The sequence below is a fragment of the Pelophylax lessonae genome, assembly GCF_965119305.1.
Source record: "Pelophylax lessonae genome assembly, chromosome: 4".
In the NCBI taxonomy this organism is placed as follows: Eukaryota; Metazoa; Chordata; class Amphibia; order Anura; family Ranidae; genus Pelophylax; species Pelophylax lessonae.
Genome location: NC_138771.1, coordinates 555185453 through 555207941, shown reverse-complemented (window position 1 = coordinate 555207941; position 22489 = coordinate 555185453). Strand labels below are relative to the sequence as shown.

The 22489-nt window shown below is 45.2% G+C and overlaps 1 protein-coding gene across 1 annotated transcript in view; it reads left to right on the top strand.

Annotated features, from left to right (window-relative positions):
* UBE2D4 (ubiquitin conjugating enzyme E2 D4) overlaps positions 1 to 22046 on the top strand; it is a 33963-nt gene extending 11917 nt beyond the window's left edge. The window contains exons 4-7 of the mRNA XM_082254642.1: positions 2336 to 2413; positions 2557 to 2662; positions 14681 to 14774; positions 19132 to 22046. Coding sequence (XP_082110768.1) covers positions 2336 to 2413; positions 2557 to 2662; positions 14681 to 14774; positions 19132 to 19177 — 324 coding nt within the window. The 3' untranslated portion in view covers positions 19178 to 22046. The remainder of the gene's footprint in view (positions 1 to 2335; positions 2414 to 2556; positions 2663 to 14680; positions 14775 to 19131) is intronic.
* Positions 22047 to 22489: the final 443 nt, after the last annotated feature.

Sequence of the window (22489 nt, the reverse complement as noted above, 5' to 3'; positions counted from 1 at the left end):
GCATGGGTTCTTAACCTTGTCCACCTTAGGGTTATAAGATGGGCATGGATTTTGGCTTAATTCTGTTTTCTTTAAATGTCATTTTCCAAATCTGACGTTTTTCAAATCTTAAAATACAGGTATGGGATCTTATTTTTAGCTTGTTTGTTTTTTGAGTTCTGGATTTGGGGAAAAGGAAAATGGATGTTTCCACGTTCACATCATTGTTGATGAACCTGGCTTGCTGATCTGCATAATGGGTATACCTAGGGCTGAACGTATCTCTGGAGTCAGGTAGTCTATGCTCCTTGCAGCTGTCACCCAACTTCTGAGGTTATCTCCAGTTTGTTGTCAATGGAGCTGGCTCCCGATAAATCCTTGCTGGCTCCTGAATTTCAAATTGGTCCACCCCTTGGTATGCCTGTAGCTTTTAATCCTAAATTAAAGTAGAACTATAGGCAAAAAATTATTTTAATTTTGGATAGAGTAAGGGAGGGCTGTAACCCCTGTAAGGTTTAATTTTCTCTTTCGTTCATTGATGGAAACAGCTCCTCATCTTCATGACTATATGGGTTATACTGCCCCCTACAGGAGTAGGACGCTAGGCAGACAAAAATTTGACTACGCCTATGGGACAGTCCCTGGGGGTATATTCCCACTCTGCTATAGGTATTCAGTTTTTTTCTGCCTAGTCAGGAGTAAGGACCTAGTTCCTTGCTGGGATCTCTGGTCCTGGCAATTTGTTTTCCTTTTTTTTTTTTTTTTTTTTTCTTAAATGGAATTTTTTTCCTCCTTATTTTGTTCCTGTAATCTCTTCATTTAAGTGCCGGACTCGGCGACATACTGGATAATATAGATACTTAAGGTCCCCCCCCAGTCCGACCAGCGAGTGCGTGCAGACCGCAGCTCTGCGCTAGGTCGGGCGCTTGGTGCCTCCCGGGCCTTCTGTCACCAGGCATCAGTGCGGCAGGTTTGCAAGGCGGCTACCTGGCCGTCGGTGCACACGTTCACACAGTTTTATAAAGTGGATGTGTTGGCATCTGCAGATGCTTCCTTCGGTTGCAAGGTTTTGCAGGCTGCGGTTTAGAGGACTTGTCCTCTTTGAGGGTGTTTTTATCATTTTTTCCGGTGTGCTCCAGTTGATAGTTGAGCTCCATGTTTCCTGGTTGGCTATGTTTAACTTTGGTGAAGTTTTTTTTTTTTTTTTTTTCTTCTTACTGCTCCCTCCCCCCATGTTTGACACTGCTTTGGGACATCCCATATAGTCATGAAGATGGGGAGCTGTGTCCATCAATGAAGGAAAGCGAAAACTGAATTTTTTACTTACCGTAAAATCCATTTCTCTGATGTTCATTGACGGACACAGCACCCACCCCCCCCCCCCATGGAGTTGGGTTTTTCTCTTCTGATACTGCTTGTTACAAAACTGAATACCTATAGCAGAGAGTGGGAGTATACCCCCTGTAACTGCCCCATAGGCTTAGTCAAGTTTTTGTCTGCCTAGTGTCCTATTCCTGTAGGGGGCAGTATAACCCATATAGTCATGAAGATGAGGCGCTGTGTCCATCAATGAACATCAGAGAAATGGATTTTACAGTAAGTCAAAATCCCATTTTTGTAATCATTGTCCCGTTGGAGAAATTTTTCCTTCACATCCTCAACCTATAACCAAACAGGAAGTGAGAGGAAATCTCTGCAAATTAAGGGAATTTCTTGGGGACCCCCAGGTCACCAGGACTAGGGTCCCGATTGGAAGATTTCCCCATCTACTTTTCTGGGGACAACCCAAAATTTGGGATTTTCTTTTACTTTCACTTTTAATGATAATAGTAAACAGGACAAATGGAGAGGGTGAATCTGCCGAATGGGGACACAGACCGCAATAAAAAAACTGTCCATCTCCCCTCTGTCCAAAACTAGAACAAAATAAATAAATTTTGCTTTTAGTTTTAAGTTGGTTTACTCTTGTCATCCCAATCTTCAGAGTGGGTCTTTTTAGCAGGGCCCCACATTGTGACTGTAGGACTTGGTGATCAGATTCTTTCTATTGATCGATAAAGGATCCCATACCTGTAATCTTCTCAGGAGTTGTATGGAAAAAGATCTCTATTAAAAGCACAGGTTAAGAACCACTGCAGAATAATACAGTCATGACTGGAGATGTGACTGACTTGTATTATATTACAGTAGCCAGAGTAGGAAATTATTAGGTCATGTGCTGGACTTGTAGCCCTTTCTTGTTTCTTTTTCTCTCTCCTTGTTTCCTTTTCTCTCTCCTTGTTTCCTATCTGTGGACTTCTATTTTTCCCCTGGTGCTCTCCTCGCCCATTTGCTGACACGCTTTTCCGTTTTTCAGAATGACAGCCCTTTCCAAGGTGGCGTTTTCTTCCTCACCATTCACTTTCCCACTGATTATCCCTTCAAACCCCCCAAGGTAAGGAGAGAGTTAAGCTTGCTGTCTAGGGAAGAGATGGCTTGAAACTGCTACACAGCAATTGTGGGTCACATACCACTTTGGATTAATGATAGCGATTTTCCAGCAGCAGAGGCTTTGACTTTTACTATCTTTCTTTACAGGTCGCATTTACAACCAAAATCTATCACCCCAACATAAACAGTAATGGCAGCATTTGTTTGGACATCCTGCGAAGCCAATGGTCCCCAGCCCTGACGGTTTCCAAGGGTCAGTAAGCATGTCTGAAATGCATGTGTGAAAGAACTAAAGCCAAGAACAAAAATGTAATCTATTGGAGCTTACCAGTCTTTAGATGTGGTGGCTAGATTAGTTTTAACTTCAGACATTTTCAACAATTACAGAACATTACAAGAAAACGAATGCAGCCACCTCAAAAGACTGGTAAGCTAGAATAGATTACATTTTTGTTTTTGGATTTAAATGCAATTGAATGCTCCTTGGGTGTAAAATATGACAGTCATGTACCAGTCTGAACCAAAGTACTGTAACTAGTACACATCGTTAATATTGGGATGAAAGCTCTAAAGCTGACCATGGATGGATTGAATCTTGACCTGTTCAGCAGGGAACGGACAAGATTCTATCCTTCTTTGGGCAGGCTGGTTGTACTGAAATCAATCCATCAATTGACTTCAGTATAACCAACCTGGCGTATTTTCTGTGCGATCACTATCAGCGGCGATAGCTGCTAGCAATGGTCATTCTTTTCGGATGGTAGGGAATGCTTCCTGCTGGTAGAACACAATAGCACGGCAGGAGTGAAAAATTGGACGATCTATGGCTTGCTTTAGATGTTTCCCTGGGGTTCCACTGTACGATGGGGAAAATAATTATTTGATCCCCTGCAGATTTTGTAAGTTTGTCCACTTAAAAAGAAACTAAGGGTCTATAAATTTTTTATCATAGGTGTATTTTAAATGATGGAGACAGACTATAAACCAGAAATCCTGAAACACATGATTCAAATGTTATAAATTGAGTTGCAGTTCAGTGGGTAAAATAAGTATTTGATCCCCAAGAAAAACATGACTTAGTACTTGGTGGTGAAAAACCCTTGTTGGCAAGCACAGAGTTTAGATGTTTCTTGTAGGTAGTTACCAGGTTTGCACATATCTTAGGAGGGTTTTTGGTCCACTCTTCTTTACAGACCTTAAATCATTAAGGTTTCTTGGCTGTCGCTTGGCAACTTAAGTTTCAGCTCTCCCCCCCCATACATTTTCCATAGGATTAGGGTCTGGAGACTGGCTAGGCCATTCCATGACCTTAACTACTTACCGCCGGCCCACCGTGAAAGGACGGCGGAGCGCTGCGGCTCTTGTTCTAGGACGAGGTCATTTGACGGCACCCCAGAACGGCCTCTCTCGCACGCCTGCGGGGAGTGCAGTGCAGCGATTGTGGCCGCGCCGTGTTGCTAGAACACAGCGCGACCCCCATCTTGGTAAAGAGCCAATAACTTGGCTATTTACCCATGTGATCGGCTGTGTCCAATCACAGCCGGTGTAACGTGAGAATTACCTACCCCGTGAGAAAAACCTACCCTCGTCACTTCCGGCCAGGAACAGCTGAGCAGCGCAGCAGTGCGCATGCTCACAGCCCCGGATACCTAATGGGACAACAGAGGAGCTGACTAGTGCGCATGCGCACTAGTATGGAAATATGTCGGTGTACCGTGAATAAAATCTACCCTCGCCGCGGTTACATAAAACAGCTGGGCTGCATTATGAGTCCTCTCCGCTCCTGTCCCTGTCACTTCCCTGATCTGGGCTAGTAAATATAAAAGCGGCTGGCGGCTCCGTGATTTATGTTTTCATACACCCGCCTCCGCTTTTATATTTACTTGCCGAGAGCAGGGAAGTGACAGGGACAGGAGCGGAGATGACTCGTATTGCAGCACAGTTATTTTAATGTAACCGCTGCATTACATACAGTGGCGTGAACCGGAAGTGACGAGGGGTAGGTTTTACTCACGGGTAGGTAATTCTCACGGAACACCGGTCACATGTAAATGAGGAAGTGCCATTTATCGGCTCTCCTCGCCTTACACTGTCAGTTTGTGTGGCGAGGAGAGCCGATCAGCTGCTCCTCCTCAAAGGGGACTCTAGGACAGTTAATCAGGGCACTGATCATCAGTACCCTGATTACAGAAAGTTAAACAGTGCCCATAGTGCTGCCAGTCAGTGCCTGCTCATCTGTGTTGCCTGTCAGTGCCCATAAGTGCCGCCTCATCAGCGCACATCAGTGAAGGAGAAAAAGTACTTATATTCAAAATTTACTGACAGAAAATAAGAAATTTCTTTTTTGTAAGAAATAAAAAACCCAGCAGTGATTAAATACCACCAAAAGAAAGCTCTATCTGTGTGAAAAAAATTATAAAAATGTCATATGGGTACAGTGTAGCAATTGTCATTCAAGTGTGACAACGCTGAAAGCTGAAAATTGGCCTGGGAAGCAAGGGGGTGAAAGTGCACTGTATTGAAGTGGTTAATGTGATTCTTCTTGAGCCACTCATTTGTTGCCTTGGCGGTATGTTTTGGGTCATTGCTATGCTGGAATACTCATTCGCGACCCATCTTCAGTGTTCTGCTGAGGGAAGGGGTCTCATCCAAGATTTTACAATACATGGCCTCGTCCATTGGCCCCTCAATGTTGCAAAGTCAGACTGTACCTTTAGCAGAGAAACGGCCCCAAAGCATAATGTTTCAACCTCCGTGCTTGACTGTAGGGATGGTATTCTTAGGGTCATAGTAAGCATTTTTCTTTCTCCAAACACAGCGAGTCGAGTTAATGCCAGAGAGCTCAATTTTGGCTCACAAGTGGCCTTTTCGTCCCTCAGGGTCTCAAGACCATGGAATAAAATCCTTCAGTGCCTTCACTGGGGGTTGCAAAAAGTCTTGGTCAGGCAAACAGAGTGGGCTCTGCCAGACCTGCGGACAAAATTCCTCCGCATGAAGGGGCGCCCTCACCCATATCAGGGGTGAGGAAACGTCTTCATTGTTTTCAGGATCTGTAGACCTTCCTGATCCAGGACAAGTGGGTCCACAAAGTCATTTGTTCCGGCTACAAGATCACGGTTCCCAGGAAGGAGGGCATGGTACGTCCAATTCTGGACCTCAAGGCGCTAAACTGCTTTGTGCGGGTACAGAAGTTCCGAATAGAATCTATTCACTCTGTGGTGGCGCGTCCCTACATCAGGGGGATATTCTCGCCTCCGCCGACATCAAGGACGCCTACCTTCACATCCCCATATGTGTCCCAATCAGTGCTTCCTCCGCTTTGCCGTGGGTGAGGAGCATTATCAATTTGTGGAGTTTACCCTTTGGTCTCCCCTCCTCTCCTCGGGTCCTCACAAAAGTGTTGGCCGCAATACTGCGTCAGCGGGGATCAGGATACTGGGTTACCTGGATGATTTGCTTTTGCGAGCAGAGTCTTCGACTCTTTGACCAATTTGGAGATTACTCTGCAAACGCTGAGAGAGTTCGGTTGGTTTCTAAATCTTCAGAAGTCTGCTCTGGTCCCATCCACAAGCCTGGACTATCTAGGTATGAGACTGGCCTCAGCCAGAGTGTTTCTTCCTCTGGAAAAGCTTCAAAAATTGTAGAAGGCAATTCAGCTTCTGCTGTACAGCAAACTGTCATCTCTTCGGACTTGCATGCGGATGCTGGGCCTGATGGTGTCTACCTTCGAGGCAGTTCCGTTTGCACAGTTCCACATGATCCCTGCAAAAGGAAATTCTGGGGAAATGGAACAAGGAGCGTGTCAGAATTTTTATACTGCTCTGATAAACAGTGTCTATTTATGCAAATAAGCAAAGATCTTCAGTCTCCAGACAAATCTGATCCTGTTGAGCCGGAGTATGGGGGGGGGGGGGTTCGTTCTCTGGTACTTCGTCAGGGAAAATAATTTCTTTCCCTGTACTGGACGGTTGTCACCACTGACGCCAACCTGTCCATATGGGGAGGTGCCCTCGGCACAGTGTGCGCTCAGGGGGTCTGGACTCCGGAAGAGTCCAGGCTACCGATCAGTGTACTAAAGCTTTGAGCGATCAGACTTTGTCTGGCTTATTGGACAAGTCGTCTCCAGGGGTGTCTGGTACGGATTCAGACAATTCCGTGGCCTATGTCGATCACCAAAGGGGGCACAATAAGTGTTCTGGCGGCTCGAGAAGTAGCCGGCATTCTCGGGTGGGCAGAACAAATCGTTCCAGCCCTCTCTGCTGTGCACATTCCAGCAGTAAAAAATTGGCAGGCGGACTATTTAAGTGGACAGGCGTTAGACCAAGGAGAGTGGTCATTTCATCTGGAGGTGTTCCATCAGTTGTCTCCGGTGGGGGACTACAGAGGTTGATCTGTTGGCTTCTTTCCTCAACAAAAAAGTACGGAGGTTTGTGGCTCGATCTCAGGATCCTCTAGCCGACGCCACAGATGCCTTAGTGGCTCCCTGGAGTCGGTATCATCTGATATTTGCCTTTCCTCTGCTCAAGCTTCTGCTGAGACTACTGTGCAGAATCAATGTAGAGGGGATTCTGGTGATCCTAGTGGCTCCAGACTGGCCTCGCTAGTCTTGGTATGCCGTTTAAGGAGCATTGGCGACCAGCCGTCCCAGGAGACTACCTCTCAGGGAAGATCTGCTGTCCCAAGGACCGGTCTTCCATCCTGCTTTACAGTCGCTGGCTTTGACAGCTTGGCTGTTTAATACCAGGTGCTGAAGGATAGAGGGCTGTCTGAATCAGGGATTCCTGCACTGTTGGAAAAAAAAGCTAGAAAATCTACTTCTAGGAAGATTTACCATCGTACTTGGAAGACGTACATTGCATGGTGTGAATCCCTCAGGGTTCAAACTTGTTCCTTTTCGGTGACTCGGATCTTGGCTTTCCTCCAGCGAGGGGTGGAGCAGTGTTTGACCTTGAGTAACATCAAGGGCCAGGTTTTCGGCCTTGGCAATTTTCTTTCAACGCGGTTGGCCACACACTCCTGGGTGCGTACCTTTTCTCCAGGGAGTGAGACACTTGGTTCCCCTGGTGCAGTCTCCATTGCTGCCATGGGACCTCAATTTGGTGTTCGTTCTCCAGAAACCTCCCTTTACAAAAATGTGGGAGATTCCACTGCTTTTCTTGGCTTTTTTGGTGGCTTACTTCTGTGTGCAGGGTATTTGAGCTGGTGGCGCTGTCTTGTCATTTCACCTTACCTAGTGGTTCACAGGGATAAGGTGGTTCTTTGGCCATGTCCGTTGTTCCTTCCAAAGGTTGTCTCTGATTTTCATTTGAATGAAGACATTGTGTTGCACTCTCCCTGTGTCACAAGCCTAAGGAAGTTGCTTTGCATTCCCTGGATTTGGTTCAGGCAATTAAAGTGTACCTGGCAGCTATGGAGTTGCTTCAGAAGTCATACTATTTGTCCTTACGGATGGACCTCGCAAGGGGCTGGCTGCTTCTGCTGCGACCATTTCCAGATGGATCAGATAGACTGTGGTTTAGGCTTATTCTATTACAAGTTGGGTTCCTCCTTTCCCTGTCAGGGTGCACTCCACTACTCGGGCGCTTAGTGTCTTCTGGGCCTGGCATCAGTGGTGCAGGTTTGCAAGGCAGCCACTTGGTTGTCTGTACACGCATTCACAAAGTTCTATAAAGTGGATAGGTTGGCATCTGCTGATGCTTCTTTTAGCCACAAAGTTTTGCAGGCTGCTATTTAGAGGACTTGTCCTCCTTGAGGGTGTTTTTTTTTAGGTGAGCTCCAGCTGTTACTAGTTTGGGTCTAAGTTAAGTGGTTGGCTATGTTTAGCCTTCGGGAAGTTGTTTTCTGCTGTTCCCACCCCTCATGTTTGACACTGCTTTGGGACGTCCCTACGGTCATAAAGATGAAGAGCTGTGTCCGTCAATGAACGAAAAAGAAAATGGGATTTTTGACTTACCGTAAAATAAAATCTATTTCTCTGATGTTCATTGACAGACAGAACACCTGCCCTCTTTGCAGTTTGGATTTTTCTTCTGACACTGTTTGTTACAAAACTGAATACGTATAACAGGAGTTAGGAGTATACCCCCAGTGACTGCCCCAAAGGCATGCTAAAGCTTTTTTCTCTGCCTAGTGTCCTACTCCCTATAGGGGGCAGTATAACCTTACGGTCACAAAGAGGATCTGTGTCTGTCAATGAACATCAGAGAAATTGAATTTACGGTAAGTTAAAAACTAAATTTTTTTCACTGAACTGCAACTCCATTTATGACATGTGTATCATATGTTTGTTTTTTTATGGATTTTTGGTTGATATTCGGTCTCTATGATTTAAAATGGACCTATGATAAAAATGTATAGTCCCTTCTTTTTTTTTTTTTTTTTATAAGTGGGCAAACATACAAAATCTGCAGAGGATCAAAAATTACTTCTCTTTCGTTCGTTGACGGACACAGCTCCAGATATTCATAACCATTGAATTATACTGCCCCCTACAGGAGTAGGACACTAGGCCAAAAATAATTCTGGCTACACCTATGGCCAGTCCCAGGGGGTGAATTCCCTCTTTTTGCTATAGCCACTCAGTTGACCGCGACATAGCCCCACTGGACGGGGCTAAGCTAAACGCCTTGCGAGGTCGCCTACGACCAGGTCTCGGCCGAGTTGCAGCGTTCCTCCTGGCCGAAAGAACGCCCCTATTTCGATGGAGAGGGCTTCCGTCTGGAGCTGTGCCCTCCTGGTATGGTGAGTAGCTGCCCCCCCCCGGAGGGTTTTAGGGTGGACGTGGTCCCCTCCTTGGGACAGTCGGACCCCTGGGTTCCCCTGCTTCCCCCGCTTGCCAAGTCCCTCATCCTGCCCCCCTCCCCCTCCTCTCCCATCTACACTGAGGCTATTTGGGTGGTCTGGCCACTTTCCTGGGATGGGGGCCAGGGGGATGCACCGTCGGCGACCAGATGATCGATTGTGCGGAGTCGGGGGTTGTACCTTGTGGGGGGGCTCCTGCCAGGGCCCCCTGTCCTGCCTGGAACTGTCCTTGAGGCCTGGTCTCCCTCCTGGGTCTCTGTAAGCCTTGTGGTGCAGCGCAGGGCCACCATTTTGTTGTAGCCTGTGTTTCTGTACACGGCGGCCATGTTTGTGTTGTCCAGGTGGCCATTTTCTTGTGGTTTGCCATTGGAAATAACCACAGCCATGACAGTGGAGCCCTGTGGGCGGCGATTTCGGTGGTGGGAGCCCTTCCTCATCCCCTGGTGCTGGCTCCTGGATCAATTTTACTTCCTGATCCCTGCATGTGTAGTGCTGATTTTCTTGGTGGATGCGGGTGCCTGTTGTAGGTGGTGAGTCTGATTGGGTCCTTTCCCTCTCTGCTGATTGCTGGATTTGTGCCTGGCGACTGGGTGGCACCGCCAGCGTGGTGAGGGTTGTCCCTTAGCAGTGTTTACACTTTGTGGGGTCCCCCTGGTGACTCATGGAGTCTTTGAAGCACATTTCCCCACCTGATCCTCTTATCTGAAGCTGCGGGGCCCTCCGGGTCCCATCCATCCATGCGTTGATGGTGGTCCTGAAGTTCCTTGTGTCCTGAGTGGAGTATGGCTTGCGGGCGACGTGCTAGCAAAAAGCTCCCCCTGCTTCATCTGTCTCATCAGATCCTGAATATGATTCGGCCGCCGTGGACGTGGGTCACCCTGCTCGGTCTGCAACCACGCGCATGGAATCCTCTGATGGTGAACATGATTCTTCCACGTCTGAGACCGCGCACGAAAAGGCACTGGTGGATGCACTGATCGAATCTCTGCGTAAAACCCTGAAGATGGGAGTACGCAGCTGAAGCTGGGATGGAGGCGCAGGTGCTCTTTTGGCACTCGCAAGCCATCCGCAGCAGCAGAGGTGTTTCCTTTTCTCTCCTGTTTTGCCAAAATTGTTGCTAAAGAGTGGGGTTGACCAAAGCGTCCCTGCGCTTTACTAGATGTTACCCCTATGAGGAGTCCCTTCTTAAGAAGTGGACTGTGCCACCGGTGGTGGACCCTCCAGTTTTCAGATTAAATAAGGAAACCATCATTCCAGTTGAAGAGTCCCTGGCTTTTAAGGATCGGGCTGAGCAGAAGGCGGAGGCTGTGGCCCGCACTATGTACTCTCTGGCTGGTTCGGCAATGAGGCCAGTATTCACCATTGCCCTAGTGTCGTAAACTCTGACCGAGTGAGCTAAGCTCCTACACCGTGACACGGTGGGGGGAACAGCTCCCCTCTGCCTTTGCCGAGCTGGCAGACAAGCTGGTCCAGGGGCTGCAGTATCTGTGATGCCTATCTATTTTGGCAGTGGTCCTTCGGCGTGTATTTTTTGGCTCAAGTGCTGATCTGTGGATCAGACTTCAAAAAAAGGCCTTGACTGATCTTCCTTTGCAAGGAGATCGCCTGTTTGGATGACCTCATTAAAGGTCTCACAGGGGTTAAGAGTACTTTTTCTTCTGCAGGCTACTAAGGGCAAGGAACCTTGTTGTAGACATTGGCCTTCCTTCTCAGCTCATTGGAGGTTGTTTTCGTCCCTCAGGATCGACTGACAAGGGCTCGAAGCCTTTCAGGGCCTCTTCTGGAGGATCCATACGAACCTGGTCTGGCAAGTTAAGATCCGGCTTCTCCAGACCTGGGGACAAGGCTCCTTCTGCATGAAGGTGCGCCCTCATCCGGGGGTGGGGGGCTTGTTTCCGAACCTATGGACTTCACGGTGCAAGACAAGTGGGTCCATTAAGTCATTCCGTCCGGCTACAAGATCAAGTTTCGCTCTTGTCCCCTGGCAAGGTTTTTTTTTCTTCCAATTTGCGCCTGTCCCTAGACCGCTTAAGGGCCTGTTTGAGGCAGTAAAAGACCTGTTCCTTCAAGGGGTGATTTCCCGGTTACGACCTTGAGAGCCAATCTGCACTTTCCCCGATATTTCGGAATCGGCCACCAAGGTGACCAATATTGCCAATATTTCGGGAAAGTGCTTGTACTGGAGTGATGCCTTCAGAAGAGAAGCCACTCAGCTGTAATTACAAGGAGCTGGAGGGAACGTCTGGAGGTGACGTCATGACATCACTTCCGGGTACTCGGCGCCAGATTAAAAAAAAATGACAGCATTCAAAACAGCCAAACTTGGCATTTTGAATGCTTTTAAGTGCAGAGGAAGGGTTTGGGGTCTTTTAGACCCCCAGATCCCTCCACAAGAGTACCTGTCAAGTGATAGAAATAAAACATATATATATTTTTTTTAAATGTACGAAAGTATCGGCCGATACCGATATGCAATGGCCAAAATATCGGTATCGGTCGACCACTAGTTTTTACTCAAATCTGTTCAGTTTCCAGAAAGGAAGGCAAAGTGCGTCCAATCCTGGACTTCAAGGCGCTAAACTGCTTTGTGCAGGTACAGAAGTTCAGAATGGAGTCCCCTCTGATGCAGGGATGCCACCACCATTCAAATGATTTCCTCGCCTCTATCGATATCAAGGATGCCTACCTTCACATTCCAGTATGTGCCCATCACTAGCGTTTTCTCCGCTTTGCTGTGGGAGAGGAGCATCATCCGTTTGGCATTTACCTTTTTGTCTCGCATTTGCTCCTCGGGTCTTCACAAAAGTGTTAGACCCGGTGCTAGCTTTTCTACGCCAACGGGGGCTCGCAGTACTGGGTTACTTGGACGATCTCCCTCTGCTCTGGTGGAGAACCTGGAGATCATAATCCAGCCGAACTCCCGCAGACGTCTGCTCTGGTCCTGTCCACAAAGCTGAACTGTCTGGGCGGGACTCTGGACTCGGCCTTAGCTAGAGGGCTCCTTCCTCTGGACAAACTGCAGGCTGCAGTCGCCTCCTGCTGTACAACAAATGGTAATTCCTCCGGACTTGCATGCAGGTGCTGGGCCTGATTGTGTCTACGCAGAATCGAGGCAGAAGGGATTCTGGTCATTTTGGTGGCTCCGGGCTGGGCTTGGTACTCTGATCTGGTGCAGCTGCTCGCCGACTTTCCTTGGCAGCTTCCTCTCAAGGAGGATCTGCTGTCCCAAGGACTGATCTCCCATCCTGCTTTACAGTCGCTGGCTTTGACGGCTTGGCTGTTGAATTTCAGGTGTTGAAGGATAGGGGTTTATTTAAATCTGTAAATCCTACACTGTTGAAAGCTAGGAAATCTACCTATAGGAAAATCTACCATTGTACATGGAAGACGTACATTGCGTGCTGTGAGTCTCTTGAGGTTCTTCCTCGCTCTTTCTCGGTGGTTCGGATCTTGACCTTGCTTCAATGGGGGTTGTACAGAAATTGGCCTTGTGTACCATAAAGGGCCAGGTGTCTACTTTGGTGGGTCTTCTTCCAACGACCTTTTTGCCATACATTACCTAGTGCGTACCTTTCTTCAGGGTGTCCGACATTTTGGTTCCTCCAGTGCGGGCTCTGTTGCCGCCTTGGGATCTTAATTTGGTGCTTTCAGCTTTACAGAAGCCTCCCTTTGAAAATATTCAGGAGATTCCCCTGCTTACACTGTCCCAGGTGGCCTTAGTGGCTATCACCCCTGCGCGTAGAGTTTCGGAACTGGCGACGTTATCCTGTCGTTTACCTTACCTGGTGATTCACAGGTATAAGGTGGTTCTTTGCCCCTGTCAGTCGTTCGTTCCTTCCAAAGGTTGTCTCTGATTTTTCATTTGCATGAAGACATTGTGTTTCTTTCCCTGTGTCCCAGGCCCAAACATCCAAAGGAAATTGCGTTGCATGCCTTGGATGTGGTCCGGGCAATAAGGGTGTACCTGGCAGCTACTGAGTCTTTCAGGAAGTCAGATTCTCTTTGTGCTCACGGATGGACCTCAAAGAGTTGTCCGCTTCCTCTGAGATCATTTCTAGATGGGTCAGACAGACGGTGGTTCAGGCCTATTCTATCAGGGGTCAGGTTCCTCCTTTCCCTGTCAAGGCACACTCTACTAGGGCGCTTAGTGCCTCCTCGGCTTTCCATCATCAGGCGTCAGGGGCGCAGGTTTGCAAGGCAGCCACCTGGTTGTCAGTGCACACTTTACAAAGTTTTATAAAGCGGATGTGTTGGCATCTGCTGATGCTTCTTTTGGACGCAAGGTTTTGCAGGCTATTTTTGAGGAGCTGATCCTCTGAGGGTGTGTGTGTTTTTTTTTTTTTTTTTTTTCCCAGATGGGCTCCATTTTTTTTTTTTGCTTGAGCTCCTGTTGCCTGGTTTGCTAATTTTAGCCTTGGGCATATTTTATATTGTTCCCACCCATCATATTTAAGGGACGTCCGATGGTTCTAAATATCAGGAGCTGTGTCCATCAATGAACGAAAGAGAAAATGGGGGTTTTTTGACTTACCGTAAAATCCATTTCTCTGATGTTCATTGACGGACACAGCACCCACCTCTCTGTGGCGTTATAATTCTCCTGACATTGCTTGTAACAAAACTGAGTGGCTATAGCGGAGAGAGGGAGTATACCCCCTGGGACTGCCCATGGGTGTAGCCAGAATCCTTTCCTGCCTAGTGTCCTACTCCTGTAAGGGGCAGTATAACCCAATAATTATGAATATCAAAATCTGCATCTGTCAGTGAACCTCAGAGAAATGTATTTTACAGTAAATCAAAAATCCCTTTTTTTTTTTTTTTTTTTTTTTACTTGTCATATATGCACATAAGGACAACATTGCACAGATTATATTTCAGCTCCAATTCCTGTTTGGTAGCGCTGCATAAGTGGTGTGCTTTATTGAACCTCTTGTCTCAGTTCAGATCTAGCAGGCAGGGTCTGTGTGATTGAATACATTACTCTGCAGTCTCTGATGTAAAATACCCACAATGTTCCTGGTAGCCACATCATCTGATCTGGACTGCCTAGGATTTAGGCTCTCTCAGTTTTATAATCATGGCAAGCAGGATGTGTTGCTGAGATGTTTGATTCATGTGCTTTTATTAAAGCAAAACCAAACCCTCCAATGATCACCACCTCTAGCGATGTGACATCTGCAACAACCTGAATGCAGCCAACCTCTTCGCTATTGCAGAAGAGACCTACTATGTCTGCACTAAAAATCCTTCCTTCTCGCAAGCTGTGCATTAAAGGGTTTAGTTCCACTTTAAATCCAATCTGATTACACATCCTTAGTTTAGAGCAAGTCTTGCCAGCACACTTTCTAGATTCCATAGTGTGTGTGTGTGTGTGTGTGTGTGTGTGTGTGTGTGTGTCCCAGAAGTTTATACTTGCAAAGCTTAATATCTTGTGTTTCTTTCAGTGCTGACTTGTGTTTTCCTCCCTCAGTTCTGCTCTCTATCTGCTCCCTTCTCTGTGACCCCAATCCTGATGACCCTCTGGTGCCAGAGATCGCCCACACGTATAAAGCAGACCGGGAGAAGTACGTAGAATTTTTTTAACTGAATTTCTCTTTATATCTATTCACAGAAAATATTATTTAAACTATGATGATTTTTGAGTGTATGGAGTTGAAAAAAGTTTTCAACAGATTTCATTAATACCTTGAATTATCAAAGGCAATGTTCTGTCATATTTAAATTATTGGATTTTTATGTGTTCGATGTAAAGGGGATCTTGTCAAGTGAATCTTTAACCAAAACTTTGATTTAGTTGTGCATGGTGTATGGAACGTTTAGAACCTGTCAAGTTGTTGTGTTTTTTTTTTTTCTTGCTGTTTTTGTGTACCCTCTGGGGTGATTCACCTTTTTTTTTTTTTCCCTGTGATGGTTGGATTTCTTCTTACTTTAGAAAGATTTCCTGTTGCATTTTTGATGCAGAAAATAAAGATCACTTCAATGGGATACAGCCAGACAAAAAAAAAACTGACTTTTTTTTTTTTTTTTTTTTTTTTGCGTTTCCTACTCCTATTCAATATAAAATCTAGTACTTGTATAGATTCACTCTGGGGCCTGTTTCAACGAGCTTTGGGCTTATGTTGATGGCATCAGTTTGACATCAATTAAAGATGCTTCTGAGATCATTCAAAATTAATTGATGGGTGCATTTGACATTCTCCTAACATTCTGTCCTGGATCAAGTGGGTTTTGCATGTCCATGGACTTAAATGGGATTACAAAACGGTTTTGATGTAAACACAAGCATGTTGACCTCTTAAAGTGGAGTTCCACCCATTTTCGTAACTTTAGATGTATGTAATCCCCCTTAAAACGACTTACCAATGGAAACTTTTTTTTGCTAGTAAATACCTTAATATCCTCAGTGAGGATATAATGCTTTCAGTCCTCGCTCACTGAGAGGAGGCGGGGAAGAGAATGGCCTGAATATAATGCATACAGTACAACTCACTGAGAGGAGGCGGGGCAGGTCACGGCCTGAATACACACAGTACAGCTCAGCTCCTGGGTAATACTGCAAGATTTCTGGCATGGAATACATCCCAGCACACACTGCGAATCGCCGAATGACGTCATCGCTGATCGGACCCGGAAGTGAGGAGAGGAGGAATAAACAAGAAAATAAGGTATTTACTAGCAAAAAAAAAAAAAGTTTCTATTTGTAAAAGTCGTTTTAAAGGGGATTACATACATCTATGTAATCCAACGTATTAAAAATGGGTGGAACTCCGCTTTAAGCATCTAATTGCTCCTACAAAAATCATAAGACTGCTACTTCCAGAAAAATGACTACCATGCCTGGTATAAATACAGATATTTGAAACCGAGAGATTTCTTTGTGCTCTGCATTCTGGCCTTCCTACAATTAGTACTTGATCATAATTTTCCCTTAAAATGAGACTAAAGTCTCATTTTTAATGAGAGAAAAAAAAGCAAACATGTCATACTTGCCTGCTCTGTGCAGTGGCTTTGCACAAAGCAGTCCCGATCCTCCTCTTCTTGGGTCCCCCGTCTGCACTTCTTGCTCCACCTCCCTGTTGAGTGTTCCATAGCAAGCCACTTTCTATGGGGGCACTTGTGCATGTTTGCTGTGTCCATAAGACACAGAGCGGGGCTTTATTCCCAACTCCCTTGTCACTGGCTCTGATTGAAAGCCAATGACTCCTGCTGCTGTATCTGAGCCAATCAGAAGCGAGAAACTCTGCGCAATCCTGTGCACATTGCTGGATTGAGATAGGGCTGAGGCTGCAGGCGAAGCGGCATGCAGAGGTTTTTTACCTTTTTTGCATACAATGCAGTAAGGTAAAGCCACATGCCTAATATGTGTAACCATTTTGTAAATCTGTAAATGATAAATGGCCCCTATCTTGGTCCCGTTTAGAAAACTATTCAAAGCCCGCCTACCGATTTTTGCATTAAAATGGAATTCAAAGCAAATGCCTGAACTTAGTTGTACATTTCTGAGCTTTTTACCCAACAAAGAATTTGTAATTCTGTTCAGCTAAATATGAGCTTTTTACATCCCTGCCACACTGCAAAACCAGTCGATGCAACCAGTATATTCTGATTTCAACTTTACAGTTTCTCTTGTCAACTCTGGACATCCAGTATTCTGATTTCAACTTTACAGTTTCTCTTGTCCACTCTGGACATCCAGATTTCAATGTCCTCTGCCTGCTAACAGCAAACAGAGCTGGAAATGTGATAATGGTTCATTGTTCAGTGTGTAGGTTGGAGGCAAAGTGGGTTGCATTAGAAGCTAGAAAGCTAAACCAGAAAACAGACCAGACTGCAGTGTACAAGAGGTATGATTCTGTTCAGCCAGATCTGAAATTTACTTAGTGGCTAAAGTCCAATGGGAAGTAACAAGATCACATATATTTTTACTGCATAGCCTTTTATCTAGATTTCCAGTTACCGGCATTATGTCTATGTATATGGTTATCAGGCTATATTCACTGAATAACAAACCCCTTCTTTGCCAAAAAATCATTCTTTTCAGCAGCATGATTTCTACTCGGTTGTGGAAAATAATGATGATCTGACTGTGACCAATCTCTATCGCTTTGATTGAGCCCATAGTGTGCTTTTGCACAATGTGGAGATTTGTATTATTATTATACAAGCAAGCTCATTTAGATACAATAACGTAACATGTGCTATGTGAGTATTGGATGTTAATTTTTATAGGACTGTCTTTATAATATTGATTGTTTAAAATGAAGCTGGCCCCACAAATTGCATTTGGATTGCATGATTTACTAAATGCTATGTAATGTTGGACCCTGAGCAGATTGGTTATATTGAATGCTTTGTGTTAGTTTCTCACACCTCATAATTGTTGGAAAGTCCATTGCCTGATATACACGATGAGATTATCGGAACCAACAATCATCCTTTTTTTTTTTTTTTTTTTGCACGCTAGTCACTTATCAAAAAAGAGGAGGTTACTTTAAAATAAGTTTTTTTTTTTTTTTTTTTTTTTTTTTTTTGTTTTATTTTCTGATCATGTGATTAGACGGATTTTCTATTTTTTTTTCTTGTCAGCCTTTAGGGGCTGATCGGGGGAATAAATGAGCAGATTCCCCCTTTCTCACAAGCCAGAGGGATGGAGAAATCATCTCCACTGTGCCATTGTATTCTGACAGCAGGGCACCTCATTCCCATTCGCCCGAAGACGATCATTAGGTTGTCGTCTGTCACGCGTGAATGGCTATAAATTTATTTAAATTTGGCCAGGCCCTGCTGAAGTAGCTGAATTCTGATCCACCGGCTTAAAGCAAGGTAAAAAAAACCTGTGTGCAGCACCCCCCAGCACAGCCACCCACACCCCGCCCTCTCCCCCATCGAAACTTACCTGAGCTCCCTCTCGATCCAGCGATCAGTTAAGCTTCTCCCAGGTATCTCATTCCTCAATGGCTGTGACAGCAGCGAGAGCCATTGGCTCAATCACAGGCAGTGTGCCAATGAGGAGAGAGCAGGGAGCAGGGCCAAGCTGCGGCTCTTTGTTTTATGCACGCATGGAGCGGAGTGCAGGAGCGAGCATGCACCAGTGCCCCCAGAGCAAGTTGCTTGCTATTGTGGGTACTGGCTAAAGAGGAGGATCCTGGAGCACCGGCAGGGGACCAGAGGTGGAGAATCAGGGCTGCTCTGTGCAAAACCACTGAAGAGCAGGTAATTGTGTCACGTTTAATTATTTTTTTTAAGCCTTTAATAACTTTAAGGGTCCATCACACCATGCATTGGTTAACAGTGTGTTAAGATGCACTGCATTAGGAAAGCCTTAACACACAATAAAATGGACATGTGCTTTGTGCTGCATTGTCCAGTTTTGTAGTCATACGTTGGGGTACCTCGCTCAATGAGTGCCACTGCACTGATCGCGCATTACCGCAATGCAAAGAGATGTTGTCTAAATAAGAGTTGTTTGTATGCTTTCTTGAACCTTGGTGAGCTTTCTGTATTTCTTCCAGATCTGTGTGGTAATCCAGTGTGAAGCTTTACCTCTGTGCAGGAGCTTCCTATAATAAAGACCGGTCACTGCTGCTCTCTTTTCTTGTGCCGAACGACTGGTCTTGTCTCCACCCCCTTCTGTAGTTTTTTTTTTGCAGGTGGCCTGTAGTGGATGGAGCCTGCTGGGTCAGGGTAATAGCTGGGTTTAAAAAGGCATTTGGTGCCCACAAAGTGAATTTCTACCTATATTTTGTTTTAAAATTTTTGCACACAGTGTTCTGCCTGAAAGGATCCTGTACAGAGATTTGTACAAGCCGATTGTACTGTATTTGGTTTGTATTAGACTTGGCCTTCTGTAAAATTGTTTTGATGTATTTATGATTTCTTAATGACCTTCTGACATAAAACTTGCCTCTTCTTCCTTTATAGGTATAACAGACTAGCACGAGAATGGACACAGAAATATGCAATGTAACACACTCTAAATAGCACAGCCAGACTGACAGACTGGAGAGGGAAGAGACCCTCCCACTTCTCTTGTTTATCTTCTTGTGCCAACATGCCCGCAATGTTTTTATACAACACCGACCAACCAAAAAATAACCAAGCGACTCCAAGGATGTCCCCTCCCCCTTTCCCCTTCACATCCAATTCACTGCAGCCTGGCTGAGGAAGAGATTTGCCCATTCTTGCTCTGAAATCTGCTGCTGTTATAAAGCCCTTCAGCTTGTTCTATTCATACTCTGAAATCCCATGGGATGTGCCCCTCTCCCCTTGCACTGAGACTTCCCTGCCCTGGGATCTGCTTTTGAGATGCTCATATCACCTTACCCCCTTCTTAAAATAACTCAGGACATAGATCATGGGATCCTCCCTTTGCCCAGAAAAGCATGGCCGACAGCTGCTGTTGCTGGAACAAGAGAAGCCTTTGTGGAACGAGGAGGGAGATCAGGAGCTGCTTTTTTGTCTTCAGGCCTTTGACTCGTTCTGAAATAGACACTCAAATCCTTTATCTGTTACCTGCATGGAGAAGACGAGCAAAGATATCTATGGAACAGTGTGCAATTCTTTTTGCACAGGGTGGCGGTACTGTTTTTGCAACGGCTGTACTCCCAGAATGTTTGATGAATGGGGGGAGATGGAACCCAATCTATTTTTAATGCATGTGACAGCTGCGTGCTTATCACATCAATAACAGTTAATGGTACCTTGGGGGTGTGTATCATCAATGATGGTGGTACTTTGTATCTTCTTAGCATCTCCTAGAACTGGGTAGACCCCCCTCCCTTCTGTTTACTTGTATAAGAATGTGTCATTAACACCCATCTGTGTTCATTTTACCATCAAACTAACTCATATCATTGTGTGCTTTAAAGGATATATTTAGCTACACAATTCTCGGATGCCAAACAGCTCCTCACTCCACCTTTAAGCCCTAGGTCTAGCATCCTCCATTGCACTCCCCTCACTCTGTTGGAGCAGAAGCCCACAGGCCATAGTTGTGGGGGCAAACCTTCTGCAAGCTGGACCACTATTCATCGTAATAAAGGTTACCCTATACAGCTACAGATTTGTATTGCTTCCAGCAAAAGTTGACTCTTGGAACTGGTGCAATGCAAACTTCTCCTGTTATTGTGATTCACCACTCTGGTAACTAGGAAACATCCAGTAAGTATCTGAAAAAATCCTTTTCAAAATGAGGAGACAAGGTGATTGCCATGGAAACTTGTCAAGGGTTGACTTGCATCTGTGACAAGACACAAAATTGCTGAAGGTGATCTGCAGCTGACTGGGGAAACACTGTCACAGGGAGCTTGTGACATCGCTAAGGCAGGGAAGCCTGTTCTAACAAATTGATAGTGACATTAGTTTGTAATTTTCATAGCAGCAGGATCACTTTAACTGACGTCACTGAATGAATATTCTACGTTCTTATGATCATTGGTTCATACAAAATGACTGCTTCCACTTGTGTAAGTGACTACTGGTAAATCTACCTGAAGCTGATATTTCAGGATGAAGCACTGGTGATTTGAATTATCCACCATACTTTAAATATTGCGTTCCATGCCAGTGTGTTGTCTGTACTGGAGTTCTCAGCTCCTCCCATCTGACATGGTCATAACCTGGGGAAGTCTCAGTCTCTGTTTAATATAAATTATGGAGAGTGCTATAGGTGCAATGAGACCCAACCTTGGCCTAATGGGGGTTTTTGGTGCTGAGAATTCCAGTGTGGAGGTCTTACCACTGGAGACTTTAATATAAGAAAGGAGTGGATGATTCAAGCCACCAACTGGCACCTGCAGTGGATATTTCGGCTTTGGACTTGCACTCCCTTCAAGAACACAAGGTCCTATTTGGGGCATTCATTGTGCGACAGGCAGGGGAATGTTTTTCAGCACTGTGAATTTACCTTGGTCCCAGCCTACCTCACGCTCTGAATTCTGGGACAAGAGAATCCCTTCCACTTCATAGAAAGGTGGAGCGGCTCTGCAATGTAACGCACCCAAGACACTGAGCAGATGAAGCGGCTTCTGTGGTCAGTCCTACTTGCATAAACAAAGTTGTATTATAATATACACAACGACAGGGGGTGGACAAAATAATGGATTTACCTGACATCCAAAAAGGATTCATGTAACAAATTTGACTCTTGATGTACAGGGCTTGTGTAGACACATAGCTGCTTCTTCAATTGAGGATGTCGTTTTGTATTACTTGGCAGTTATCTTGTTGGTTGCCTGTCTATTCTTTTCTAGGAGCATTCATTTGTCACCCTTGGTCCTTTTTGGCCAATGCAGTTTTCACATGTTTTGTACATGTCATTTCTGTGGTGGTTCCTCTTGACACAATTTTTATTTTTCCCCTTGGTTGCTCATGTAATTTGGGCACTGACCATTTGGCCTCTTCTAGAACTCGTATTGCTGTGAAAAATCAAATAACCAACTGCTACCTGCCACACATCTTTTATAATGGACATCTACTGCTAATGACAGTCCGTTTTAATGTGAATTGCCTTTGCAGCTATGTTTGTAGTTGTGACTTGGTTATAGCAAACTCCTTTTTTTTTTTTTTACATGGTTTTTCCATTATTTTGCCAAGTCCCTGTAGAAGAAACCTGATGCACTGTACAGTCAGAGAATCTCAACCTACTCCGTTTACTTTGTATGAGGTTTGCTTTGTATCCACTATAGAGTTGCACTGTGTAATGCTGCCGAGTACCTGTATACAATGTTGGTGAATGTCCTGCACTGAATTATTGCCAGCAGACAGTAACTGACTTAAGGTTTGTATCAGTGGAATTAAAAGCAGACCGTGTTCATTAAACAATATCTATTATGAGAGCATGTCCCTTACCTTCTGTGGAAGCGGCCGTTTTGTAGAGTGAACCAATAATCTAATCAGAAGGGTGCAGCCTGTTCTTTAGGAGATGGTGGCTTTTCAAGGAAATCTAGCATTGAACCCTTGCTGGGGGAATCCTTTTAATAAGCTGGAAATGCCCTACATGTACCCTGTTGGTCCACTGGTTCTAGATCTCATCACCTGCGGAAGAGAAATACATTTTCAGTGACTTTTATTTTTAAGTCTTCCCCCAAGCAAAGGTAGGAAACACTGGGATGGAGAAGGCATGAAAAGTGTTTCTGCACTTAATGTAATTTCTGGACAAATGATACAAAGCAGTAACTTTGTAAAATATACAAATTGACCATCTTGTACAGGTTTATGAAATGCCCATTTGTGTAGAACCAGTACATATGACCTTTTTCTTGTTTTTAAAAAAGGTCAT